Consider the following 13,448-nt stretch of genomic DNA (forward strand, 5'->3'; position numbering starts at 1 on the left):
AGGACCCAACTCCACGTTCCGCAAGATGGATAGGCCATGAGCCTGTCCGAGACCTTTCAGGTGGTCTGGGCCCCCCTAAGTTAGCCCAGCTGCAAGGAGGACACAGGTGAAGCCGAGCACGCGGTTCCATCCCCGAGACCCCAAGGGCTTTATTGTCCTGAAGTCCCTCCGGCGCTGCGGCCCCAGCTTTGCGAGGCGCCTGAGCGGGGACGGGACGGAGCCGGCTGCTACTTGAGAAGCTTCCGCATGGTGCCCAGGGACGGGCTCCTGTACTGCCGCCCGAAGTGGTTCCAGTGGTTTAGGTAGTTAAAGAGCTGGTAGAGCAGCAGCCGCCTGTCAAACCCGGGAGCCTTGGGGACCTTCCGGTGGTAGGCGGTGAAGAAGGGCCTGGGAAAACCCCCGAACATCAAGGCAATGGCCAGTTCGAACTCAGAGTGGCCGTAGAAGGAGGCCGGGTCATACACGACGGGCCCCAAGTCGTCCTCCGCCACGTTTCCGGACCAGAGGTCCCCGTGAAGAAGGGCGGGGACAATCTCTAGGCCACAAAACAGATCCGGGATCTTCACCTAAGGAAATAATTATGGGACACAGAGTTACCCCGGGCCTGGCAACAAGGTATGTTCAGGGTCCGACCACCAAGCCCAGAGAAAAGGACCTCCGGCTCCAGGGGGATGTGATTTTGTCTCCGCGTGTACTAGGGATTTAGGTCCAGAAGTTCTACAGTGCTAATGATTTCCATCCAGGGAAGAACTTCAGAGGTGATGGCGTTATTGCCGTGTGCGATACGAGCCGTATCACCTGCGTGGCGTTCTGTTCTTCAGTAACTTAGCAAACGTTCTTGCTCTTCCTTCGTTTCACGGCACACTTGCACCAGCACCTCTTTTGTAGCCTGATTACTTCAATAGTGAGTTAAAATTCCATGAATGCGTGCTCAGCCTGAATTGATTTGCAAGTTCTGTCTTTTTGGGTTTTTGTGGGTTTTTTTTTTTTTTAACAAGAATTTAAGAGTTTGTTTTTCTTTCCTTTTTAGGGCCACGCCTGCAGCATATGGAAATTCCCAGGCCAGGGGTGGAATCGGAGCCACAGCTGCCGACCTGCACCACAGTCACAGCAATACAGGATCCAAGCCGAGCCTGGGATCTATGCCATAGCTCACAGCAACGCTGGATCCTTAACCCACTAAGCAAGGCCAGGGATCGAACCCACATCCTCACAGACACTATAGTGGGTTCTTAACCCACTGAGCCACAGCAGGAACTCCGCGAGTTATGTTTTGAAACCAGCCACTCTGGGCACCTGCTGCCCACATCTGCTCCGAGAGGTGAGACGTTTGTGTCTTGGTGAGAAGGCAGAACAGCCTAAGAGCAGCTAAGAAAGTAACAGTAAATGCCATTTACAAGCCAGGCACCTACATTTCCCATGGGGAAAGTTTGAGGTTAAGTAGCTGGTGACCTAGCAGGTGAGAGGTGTGCTCAGGGGCCAAGTGCCCCACCCCCTTCCCAGTTTCCCCATCAAGCCAATAGTCAGGCACTTATGTGTCCACACCTTGCCCAACTCTGCTCAGGCTCAGTGGCCTCCATCCTGGCTCTATCTAGCAGAGAGCGCCACAGAAATGTGGGCTCAAAAGACAGCCCCACTCCCAGGGGATAACTGCTGTGCCCACCTGCAGCCGTGACCAGAGTTCTCGTGCCTCTCGGTCAGCATAGTCCTTCTCAATGAGGTCCAGCTGTGCTTGGAGCCGGTGCCGCGCGAAGAAGGTTGGCCAGTCGTCCTGCCACTCGTTCACCTGGGCAACAGGGAAAGGAAGGGCTGCTGCTGGAGCTGGTGCTCACAGGACAGAGTTAAGCGTGAAACCTGCCTAAACCCTAGAGCACCCACTAAAAGAGCACAGCAAAGATTATCACTGGCCAGCAAGGGAGATAAGTACAAAGACGTAGTTAATTTGAAAGAGAGCAAAAGGAAGAAAAAAGAGAAAAGAACAGATAAGAAATAAAAAAGAAATGGCAAGACAGAGTCAAAGCTAACCATAGCCATAAGCACTTAAATGTGAACGGTCTAAATGTCCCAGTTGAATGACAGAGACCGACAAGTTAGAGAAATAAAGCAAGGCCGGGTTAGGAGTCCCCACTGTGACTCGGCAGTAACAAGCCCTACTAGTAGCTATGAGGATTCAGGCTCCATCCCTGGCCTCACTCAGTGGGTTGAGGATCCGGCATTGCCATGAGCTGTGGTGTAGGTCACAGAGGTGGCTTGGATCTGCTGTTGCTGTGGCTCTGGCGTAAGGCCAGCGATTGTAGCTCCACTTCTCCCCCAGCCTAGGAACTTCCACAGGCTGCAGGAGCAGCCTTAAAAAGGGGTGGGGGTGAGGGTACACCCAATTATAAGCTGTGTACAGGAAAGGCACTTTATATTAAAAATAAAACAGGTATTCCTGTCGTGGCTTAGTGGAAACGAATCTGACTAGCATCCATGAAGATGCAGGGTTGATCCCTGGCCTTGATCAGTGGATTAAGGATCCAGCATTGCCATGGCTGTGGCGTAGGCTGGCGGCTACAGCTCCGATACGTTCCCTAGCCTGGGAACCTCCATATGCCTCAGATGCAGCCCTAAAAAGAAAAATAAAATTAAATAATAAAATTAAATAAAATAAAAATAAAAAAATTTTTTGTCTTCTTTTCATTTTTAGGGCTGCACTTGCAGCATATGGAGGTTCCCAGGCTAGGGGTCAAATCGGAGCTGTAGCCGCCGGCCTATGCCAGAGCCACAGCAACACCAGATCCGAGCCACGTCTGCGACCTACACCACAGCTCATGGCAACATTGGATTCTTAACCCACTGAGCAAGGCCAGGGATCCAACCTGAAACCTCGTGGTTCCTAGTCAGATTAATTAACCACTGAGCCACGACGGGAACTCCAATAATTTCTTTTTTAAAGAGAGTTGCAACATTTATTTCAGGTTCTCTCTCTCTTTTTTTTTTTTTTCTTTTTTGCCACACAGGCAGTATGTGGCAATTCCTGGACCAGGAATTGAACCTACGCCTCACAACAGCAACCAGAGTCACAGCGGTGAGAACGCAGGAGCCCCACCCTGCGAGGCCATCAAAGAACTTGCAAATACATTTTCAAAAATCAGAAATTAGAGTTCCCACTGTAGCGTAATGAGATCGGAAGCATCTTGGGAGCTCCCGGACACAGGTTTGATCCCAGGCTTAGCACAGTGGATTAAGGATCTGGCATTACTGCAGCTGAAGCTTAGGTCACAACTGCGGCTCAGATCTGATTCCTGGCCTGGGAACTCCAAATGCGGCAGGCAGCCAAAAAAGAAAAAAAAAAAACAGAAACAGAAACCAGCTGAAAGGATAGAAAAGGTAAATCTTGCTAACACTAAACAAAAGAAAGCTGGAGGGGCTCTATCAGTATCAAAGCAGATTTCAGAGCAAAGGAATGGGGGTCGCAATGGAAAGCGAGTCAACTGATGAAGATACAATAATCCTGAATATTTACATCCCTAAATACGGCAAATAAGCAGGGAAGAGATGCTCCACATCATTAGTCAACAGGGCAGTTCCCGTCGTGGCGCAGGGGAAACGAATCCGACGAGGAACCACGAGCTTGCGGGTTCGATCCCTGGCCTCGCTCAGTGGGCTAAGGATCCGGCATTGCCGTCAGCTGTGGTGTGGGTCGCAGACGTGGCTGGGATCGGGTGTTGCTGTGGCTGTGGTGTAGGCCAGCAGCTGTAGCTCTGATTTGACCCCAAGCCTGGGAACCTCCATATGCCATGGGTGTGGCCATAAAAAGCAAAAAAAAAAAAAAAAAACCACACACACACACACACAAAAAAAAAACACAATTACACAAATTGCAAACCTATCTACAGTGACAGAAAGCAGATCAGTGGCTGCCATGGACAGGGAAGGGCAAAGGGGCACTTCTGGGGTGATGGCACACTCAGCAACCTGACTGTGGTTAGTGCCCATGTCAAAACTTACCCAACCGTACCCTCGAAATATGTGCAGTTTATTTTATGTCAATTATACTTGATAGAATTGGGTTTTGTTTTTTTAAGTGCAAAGCTTATTTTTATTTATTATTATTATTTTATTTTTTTGCCTTTTCTAGGGCCGCTCCCATGGCACATGGAGGTTCCCAGGCTAGGGGTCTGTCTAATCGGAGCTGTAGCCGCTGGCCTACACCAGAGCCACAGCAATGCAGGATCGAGCCGCGTCTGCGACCTACACCCCAGATCCTTAACCCACTGAGGGAGGCCAGGGATTAAACCTGCAACCTCATGGTTCCTAGTTGGATTTGTGAACCACTGAGCCACGATGGGAACTCCGCAAAGCTTATTTTATAAAAAAATTACTTTGGGAGTTCCTGTTGTGTCTCAGCGGTTCACAAATCTGACTAGCATCCATGAGGACACAAGTTCGATTCCTGGCCTTGCTCAGTGGGTTAAGGATCCGGCATTGCCGTGAGCTGTGGTGTAGGTCACAGACACAGCTCAGATCCTGCATTGCTGTGGCTGTGGTGTAGGCTGGCAGCTGCAGCTCCGATTTGACCCCTAGCCTGGGAACCTCCATATGCCATGGGTGCCACCCTAAAAAGCAAAATTAATTAATTAATTAATTTAATGTTTTTTAAAAGTTTACTTCGGGACACTCCTTAGGAGAGGAACTTTCCAGAGAGCACACATCCCTGGCGCTCAGCATGGAGACTCCCTGAGCTGGGGTTCTGGTCGCCGAGTCCCTGGGTTCACCCCCCTGGTACCAGGTGCACTGCAGAGAAGACAGGGCAGTCCTTCCCCAGTGGGATGGCATATTCCCTTGTGCCCCCTTTGCCGCTCAACTGCTGGTGTCCCAGCCTCATCTTCCTCCTGGATGACCAGGTCATAAAAGGCAGATTGTGTCGGGCGCTGGAGACGAGTACCGGCTAGCCCTCCACCCGGACCGACAAGCCGGGATCCCCTCACCCCCGGAAAGATGTGACCTTCCTCTGTGCTACCAAAAGCGGAGCCACCTGGGTGCACAGGTGGTGGGGGACCCAGCCTCCACCTGGACAGAGGGGCAGGATGTGTGGGAGTCAGGGCCAAACACTGGCACTCAGCTTACCAGCTGCACAGCTCGGGTGCCAGCTGGCTTTTTTTTTTTTTTTTTTTTTTTTTTGTTGTTGTTGTTGTTGTTATTGTTGCTATCTCTTGGTTCTTGGGCCGCTCCCGCGGCATATGGAGGTTCCCAGGCTAGGGGTTGAATCGGAGCTGTAGCCACCGGCCTACGCCACAGCCACAGCAACGCGGGATCCGAGCCGCGTCTGCAACCTACACCACAGCTCACGGCAACGCCGGATCGTTAACCCACTGAGCAAAGGCAGGGACCGAACCCGCAACCTCATGGTTCCTAGTCGGATTCGTTAACCACTGCGCCACGACGGGAACTCCCCCAGCTGGCTTTTCTGCACATCACTTTCCTCGTCTATAAAGTGGATTGATGACAGCCCACCTTCTGGGATGGCCACGGGACCTGGGGTGTCGAATTGGACAAGTTGCTTGGAATGGTGTGTGGGGCGAGCCAGCAAACAAAACGCGTCAGTCCCTCAACCGAGCCAGTGGTCCCAACGGGGCTCAGCTCACGAGGCGACACCGTTCAGGGTCGCCTCATCCAGGGCTGCAGCCCCCAAGGGCCCACTCAGCCTCCCCAGGAGCCGGGCGCCTCTGGAAACTTTGGGCCGGTCCATCTAGGCTATGACAGCCACCAGACGCTACATCCAGGGCCATCTGTCCAGCACCAGGAGGCGGGCCAGGCGTCCGGGCTGCAGCTGAGCTAAGTTGGTTCTCTGATCCTGAACTCGGAAGGGCACTCAGGGGCCGCCCGTGTCCCCAACAGGCCAGCCTCCCCCGCTCCCACATTGGGGTCGTGTGTATACAAGTTCATCCCTCAGCTTTTGGTTTTTTTCAGGGCCGCCCCCGCGGCACATGGAGGTTCCCAGGCTAGGGGTTGAATCAGAGCTGCAGTTGCCGGCCCACACCACAGCCACACCAGATCCAAGCCTCATGTGTGACCTACACCACAGCTCACTGCAATGCCAGATCCAAGCCTCGACCCACGGAGCGAGGCCAGGGATGGAATCCGAGTCCTCACAGATACTAGCGGGGTTCACTACCACTGAGCCATGATGGGAACTCCCCAACCCTCCGTTCTTGAGACGCCACCGTGTGAGGCCAACCAAGTCTCGGGGACTCACCTCCCTTAAACTCAACATTGGAAGCAGAACAATGCGCCACACGTGGACACACCAGCCTGGGCCCACACTACTGAGCGACCACGGCTCCAGACACGTGTGTGACCCCAGGGAGGCGCGGGGCCCTAAACCACCGGGTGCATTTCTAGGGACCCCAGATGTGAGGGCTGCCCCTCGGCTGGGATCCTGAAATCCGCCTCCAGCTTCGCAAGAATCTTGCCCCTGGTGACCTTGGCCCACACCAGTGGGTCACAGAAAGCTACCTAGTGTATGATGCCACGGACACTAGGAGAAGTCCAGAACAGGCACGTCCTAGACACAGAAGGGGACTGGAGGTTTCGGCTGACAGAGGGTGGGGAGAGGAGTGACTGCTAGCAGACCTGTGATTCTCTCTGGGTGATGGAATGTTCTGGAAGTAGGGAGGGCGGGTGATGCTTGCACTACACTGTGAATAGCCTAAAACCCACTGAACCATCCATTTTAGTTTAGTTTAGTTTTTTGCTTTTTAGGGCGACACCCGTGGCATGTGGAAGTTCCCAGGCTCAGGGTCGAATTGGCGCTACGGCTGCCAGTCTATACCACAGCCACAGCAAATCGGGATCTGAGCCGCGTCGGCAACCTATACCCCAGCTCACAGCAACGCCAGATCCCCGACCCACTAAGGGAGGCCAGGGATTGAACCCGCGTCCTCGTGGATGCTAGTGAGATTGTTTCCGCTGCGCCACAGCGGGAGCTTCGGAACCATGCATTTTAAAATAGTACATTTATAAAAAGACAAAAAATAATTTTTAAAAATAAAAAAGGGAGTTCCTGTCGTGGCACAGTGGTTAACGAATCCGACTAGGAACCATGAGGTTGCGGGTTCGGTCCCTGCCCTTGCTCAGCGGGTTAATGATCCGGCGTTGCCACGAGCTGTGGTGTAGGTTGCAGACGCGGCTCGGATCCCGAGTTGCTGTGGCTCTGGCGTAGGCCGGTGGCTACAGCTCCGATTCAACCCCTAGCCTGGGAACCTCCATATGCCGCGGGAGTGGCCCAAGAAATAGCTAAAAAAAAAGACAAAAAAAAAATTAAAATAGTGCATTTATGCTGCTGAATTACAACTCAATAGTATAATAGTTTGAGGGGCTTTTGGTCCACACCCGTGGCACGCAGAAGTGCCTGGGCCAGGAATCAAACCTACGTGGCAGTTGCGACCTATGCCACGGCTGTGACAATGCCAGACCCTTAACCTGCCGTGCCACGAGGGAACTCCCGGTACTAATAGTTTTTAAAGGTCCTGGGGGGGGGGGCGGAGTGACCCGGACTTGGGCCCTGACCTCAAAAGCTGTCCCCCCACCACCACTTCCAATCCCCACACTCACACCTGCCCTCCTGTGCTGTGGCCTTTGCACCTGCTGGTCTCTCTGCTGAGAACACTCTTCCGCCCGCCCGACGGCTCCCTACCTCCTCCAAGCTCAGCTCGGTGAACCTTGGCATCTACTCTCCCAGCCCCACGTCTCACAGCTCACACTCTGCTTTCAGAGATCAGGTGCACAGGAGTCCCTGTCATTCCAGTATTTCCTTATTTCAGAATGGTGTGTGCTGGCGTTCCCGTCATGGCTCAGCAGTTCACGAACCCAACTAGCATCCATGAGGACGCGGGTTCCATCCCTGGCCTCGATCCGTGGGTTAAGGATCCGGCGTTGCCATGAGCTGTGGTACAGGTGGCCGAGGAGGCTTGGATCCTGCGTTGCTGTGGCTCTGGTGGAGGCCGGCAGCTGCAGCTCCAGTTAGACCCCTAGCCTGGGACCCTCCATGTGCTGTGGGTGCAGCCCTAAAAAGACAAGAAAAAAATTTTTTTAATAAAAAAAAAAGAAATCAGGTGGACAGTCTTCCTGGTGCCCAGGGACTGGGACTGGCAGTCTGTCACACACGGGGGCATCAGGAATGAAGCAGGGGCACCTCCACGGGACACTCACCTGCGGGATGAAGCCACAGCAGGTCACCGTGTGGAAGCCAAACTTGGTCACATACTGCGGCCCGGCACCCTCAGCCCTCTGACCTGTCAACAGAAAGGGCTATTTGTCTCTCGCTTCAATGCCAGACCTCCACAGGGCACGAGGACAGGCCCCGGGGCCCACGGCTGGAGAGCGGGTGGCCGAGGATGCACTGTACGTGGCAGCAATGGGGCCACCCTTGGAGCAGCCGGCACACGCTTCCGAGCCCGCGGGCAGGCTGCGTCCGAAAGGGGCCATGAGCCGATTCTTCTTGCACGCCGCCATCTGCAGGCAGGTGGTGTGCAAGCCGGCCCATCCAGGGACACCCCAGCACCATCGTCAAGGGCGCGCGCGACCCCGACCGACCTGGACGTACCCACTCTGCTCTCCTCCCCCCGCAACTTCTCCCCGAGCTTCTGGTTGTAAAGGTGCAGCTCTGCCATCTGGTCTCCAAGTTTTGCTGCCTGGCTGAGGAAGAAGAAACGCAGCCAATTAAGATAAGAAGCGACAACCACCTGCAAGCCTGTCCTTTTCAAGAAAAGCTTTAAGACCTAGAGAGCGCGTCTTCGCCCTTTAAAAGCTGAAAACACGAACAGCAGGCCACGGCCATCTCCAAAACAAAACAGAGAAAATCGCCGGGTGGGGGAGGCGGGTGGGCTGCAGCAGAGGCCTCAGAGGTACTGGGAACTGAGGACCGGCGCTCAGAGTAGCGTCGGGTAAAAACACCATCTCCCAGTTTTTGTAAATACAAAGAGAAATCACGTATAAGGAAAAGCCTCCGGGCGTTCCCGTCCTGGCGCAGTGGTTCACGAATCCGACTGGGAACCATGAGGTTGCAGGTTCGGTCCCTGCCCTTGCTCAGTGGGTTAAGGATCCGGCGTTGCCGTGAGCTGTGGTGTAGGTCGCAGACGCGCCTCGGATCCCACATTGCTGTGGCTCTGGCGTAGGCCGGTGGCTATGGCTCCGATTCGACCCCTAGCCTGGGAACCTCCATATGCCGCGGGAGTGGCCCAAAGAAATAGCAAAAAAAGACAAAAAAAAGAAAAGAAAAGAAAAAGACTAGGGGGTTCCCATCACGGCTCAGCGGAAACCAATCCGACGGGGAACCATGAGGTTGCAGGTCTGTGGGTTAAGGGTCCGGCGTTGCCGTAAGCTGTGGTGTAGGCCGAAGATGCGGCTCGGATCTGGCGTGGCTGTGGCTGGGGTGTAGGCTGGCAGCTGCAGCTCGCATTCAACCCCCCTGGCCTGGGACCTTCCATGTGCAGCAGGTGCGGGCCCTAAAATAAATACATAATTAGAAAAAAAAGTAAGCGCTTCAGAGACTTCCCAGTTGCGACCTCACTGACCACCCTGAGCTGGCGGTGGTCCCTCCAGGCAGAAGGCACAGGGGGTTAAACACACCTATGCGGTGCCACATCGTGGAGCCAAACGCACCTCACGCCGGCACCACACAGAACGCAAGCGCCCCTTGCCTGCGTGAGGGAGGGCAGGTGTGATTCTCGGCCCCGCTCTGATCCCTGCTGTTATGTGGCAGCTCTCCCACTATCTGTCTGTCTGTCTGTCTCTCACACACACTCACCTGCTCAGGCCCCTCATCTTCAGATGCTCCATCACGAAGGCCGCCCCACCTCCAGGCAGGTCAATCACCTTGATGGGCCGAGGCGCCCGCACCAGGCCGGTGCTCCGAAGAGCCTCCAGGCTCGTCATCTCCCCCTCAAACATCTGCCGGGCCTGCGGGGAACACGGCCCGCATTCCGACTCCAGCAGGGGCTCTGCAGCCAGGCCCAGGCTCGCATCCCTGGACACAGGCCACCACACAGGGTCACAAGCACCCGGGACCTCAGCTGCCAAACACTGGCTGGGGGGATGGGCATTAGCCCTGGGACCGCAGGATGCCACATGACCCCTTTGGAGGGGATAAGGCTGTGCCTGGAGCTGGGGCGCCAGAGTCTGACCCCTGCAGCAGTTGCTTTGCCCTGAGAGGTGAGAAAGCACAGGTCGAGGGGGAGGTCCTGGGGGTGTCATGCAGGACCGTGGGGCGCTGGGGCTATCACAGATGTACAGGGGGGTGCTGGGAGTGTCACAGATGTAGAGGGGGTGCTGGGAGTATCATGGAGGACCATGGGGTGCTGGGGGTGTCACAGATGTACAGGGGGGTGCTGGGGGTGTCACAGATGTACAGGGGGGTGCTGGGGGTGTCACAGATGTACAGGGGGTGCTGGGAGTATCATGGGGGACCATGGGGTGCTTGGGGTGTCACAGATGTACAGAGGGGTGCTGGGGGTGTCACAGATGTACAGAGGGGTGCTGGGGGTATCACAGATGTACAGAGGGGTGCTGGGGGTATCACAGATGTACAGGGGGTGCTGGGAGTGTCATAGATGTACAGGGGGTGCTGGGAGTATTACAGATGTACAGGGGGTGCTGGGGTGTCACAGATGTACAGGGGGTGCTGGGGTGTCACAGATGTACAGGGGGTGCTGGGGTGTCACAGATGTACAGGGGGTGCTGGGAGTATCATGGGGGACCATGGGGTGCTGGGAGTATCACAGATGTACAGGGGGTGCTGGAGTGTCACAGATGTACAGGGGGTGCTGGGGGTGTCACAGATGTACAGGGGGGTGCTGGGAGTGTCACAGATGTACAGGGGGTGCTGGGGGTGTCACAGATGTACAGGGGGTGCTGGGAGTGTCACAGATGTACAGGGGGTGCTGGGAGTGTCACAGATGTACAGGGGGTGCTGGGAGTGTCACAGATGTACAGGGGGTGCTGGGAGTGTCACAGATGTACAGGGGGTGCTGGGAGTGTCACAGATGTACAGGGGGTGCTGGGGTGTCACAGATGTACAGGGGGTGCTGGGAGTATCATGGGGGACCATGGGGTGCTGGGAGTATCACAGATGTACAGGGGGTGCTGGGAGTGTCACAGATGTACAGGGGGTGCTGGGGGTGTCACAGATGTACAGGGGGGTGCTGGGAGTGTCACAGATGTACAGGGGGTGCTGGGGGTGTCACAGATGTACAGGGGGTGCTGGGAGTGTCACAGATGTACAGGGGGGTGCTGGGAGTGTCACAGATGTACAGGGGGTGCTGGGGGTGTCATAGATGTACAGGGGGTGCTGGGAGTGTCACAGATGTACAGGGGGTGCTGGGAGTGTCACAGATGTACAGGGGGTGCTGGGAGTGTCATGGGGACCATGGGGTGCTGGGGGTATCGCAGGGAGCTGCAGGATGCCACAATGCTGTGGGGGTGCTGGTAGGGTGCCTTGGGGTGTGGGTTAGCAGAGGGTCTGGAGCTGGGCCTGCATCCTCTTCCAGATGACCTGCCCCGGGCTGCCTTGAGCACTTACGGCAAATGAGGGCAGCACAGGGCAGCATGGGTGGTGCCAGAGTGAGTGGGGGTCTCCTCAGCCTGGCCTTCGGTCCAGGGAAGGTCCCCAGAGCAGGACCTGGGAGCTGGGAGGGAACCGCACGTCCCGCCCCAGAAGGAGGCGGCCTCCACGGGAAACCAAGAGTCCTCCTACTTCTGAAACATCTCACGAAATAGCCCAGTTTTGAATCAGGTGAGGAGCTCTCACCTTAGCTACACTGTACCTGAGCTAAAACATGGTCTGTGAATACCTCTGGCTATAGACTAACAGCAAAGCCTCTCTTTCTAGGCAAGAAGAGTATTTCATCCTTCAGTTCAAGTATTGGAGGGGAGAATGCACTAGGCGCCCTGCTAACTGCCAACCCCACCTGGCATCATGGAGAGAGGTTTCCAGTGCCCCCGGGCCCGCTCCCAGGATGAGCCCCAACACTGCAGGGGCACAGAGCACCTGGGCTTAAGGCTGCCTACGTGCTGAGGGCCTCACCTTGCACCTGGTCATGTGCATTGACCACAGGTGCCAGCAGCATTGAGGGCTGCCAGGGTGATTAGTGGAGCCCAGCGTGGAGGAGCTTTCAGGGCACCACTGTGAAAGTTCCAGGGCCAGTGTGAACTCTGAACCCCAGACCACTTCCCGGGGGGTGGGGCTTATCATTTTAAGAAATTTGGGTTCTGAAATCAGATTCTTCATTAGTTCCTAGTGCCAACAGAGCGGGGATGCCAGACAAAAACCAACCCATTGTCCATGCTAGATGTGGGCAGTGCGGCATTGGGACTGCAGGGGTCCTTCTGGGACTTGCCCACAGCCTGTGCCCCCCGTACTGCAGAGCCTCCAAGGGACCTGGCCCACAGAGCACCAGGGGTGTCCATGGAGCGCCCGCCAGGGCTGAGGGAATGCCATCCTCGGCACCCGGGCGCCCACTGTGGCTGACTTTCCCTGTCTGTAAAGTCTCCTATTCTTCACGTACACTTAACAGCAACGTTTTAAGCAGGCGACGGAAACCAGGAGCAAACACAAGCATGGCCTGTGAGTAGGAGCATGGGTCTGGCCCTCGGGTGGCGCACCCAGGCGCTTTCCACCTGCCCCGGAGACCCAGGGGCTGTGGGGAAGGGAGTGCAGAGCTGGGCCCCATGGGAGTCACAGAAGCAGCCCAGGATCCCAAGCCTCACCTCCCCCATGCTTGCTGGTTGAAAAATTAAAACAGACAGCAGAGCCTCCTTTGCATCCAGGCAAAAGGAAGTAAATTAATCCTGCAGCAAATAAAACCCAGGAGTCCGCAGAAAATGCTTGAGCCCTTTTGGCGTGCATGTTGGGGCCAATTCTGCAAGGCCGCGGGCGGCCCCGGGGCCCAGGACCGGACCACGACGCCCTCCCCGGAGCCCCCTGCGGCCTCTCCCCACCCCCTCCAGGCCTCTCTCACCCCAGCCGTTCTCCGCTGGAGCCCCGGGGCGGGCCGGGAGTGGTGGGGTGGACTGGGAAGGGGCGGGGGCACGCACCAGCGACCTGCGGTTGACCTTGACAAACACGGGGCCTGCGTCGGTGTCGTAGGCGCGCCCCTCGCTGATGCAGCCGGCGCCCGGGCTCCCAAAGGCGCGCAGGGTCGTGGTGCGCAGCTCGGCCCGCAGCAGCGGCTCCATGGGGGAGGAAGGGGCGGGATGGGCGACAGGGGACGCGGGGACCCGGGGCCGCAGGACAGCGGGCCCAGGACGCGAGCTCGCTGCTGCCGAGGCCGCCGTCAGCTGCGGAGGCGCCTGGGGCGAGCGCCCTGCAGACTCCCACCGCCGCCTCCGCGGAGCCGGGGCTGCGGGTGCGGAGACGGAGCGAGAGCGCTCCCCGCCCGCCGAGGGCCAGGCGGGGCGGACCCTGCCCG

At 56.3% G+C, this 13,448-nt stretch overlaps 1 protein-coding gene across 3 annotated transcripts; it reads right to left on the reverse strand.

Moving 5' to 3' along the window:
• On the reverse strand, window positions 119-13,448 carry FN3K (fructosamine 3 kinase). Of its 3 annotated transcripts, none has more exons than XM_003131131.5 (6): window positions 13,075-13,448; window positions 9,791-9,942; window positions 8,588-8,679; window positions 8,194-8,276; window positions 1,664-1,786; window positions 119-566 (listed from the first exon to the last, which is right to left on the reverse strand). In XM_003131131.5, the coding sequence occupies exons 1-6, from the start codon at window positions 13,213-13,215 to the stop codon at window positions 228-230; spliced, it is 930 nt and encodes a 309-aa protein (XP_003131179.2). In that variant the 5' UTR covers window positions 13,216-13,448; the 3' UTR covers window positions 119-227. The 3 variants fall into 3 exon arrangements, with proteins under 3 accessions (XP_003131179.2, XP_020921989.1, XP_013845279.1); XM_021066330.1 differs by having other exon boundaries at window positions 12,999-13,365; XM_013989825.2 differs by lacking the exon at window positions 13,075-13,448 and adding an exon at window positions 12,748-12,771.

The sequence above is a fragment of the Sus scrofa genome, chromosome 12, assembly GCF_000003025.6.
Source record: "Sus scrofa isolate TJ Tabasco breed Duroc chromosome 12, Sscrofa11.1, whole genome shotgun sequence".
Taxonomy (NCBI): Eukaryota; Metazoa; Chordata; class Mammalia; order Artiodactyla; family Suidae; genus Sus; species Sus scrofa.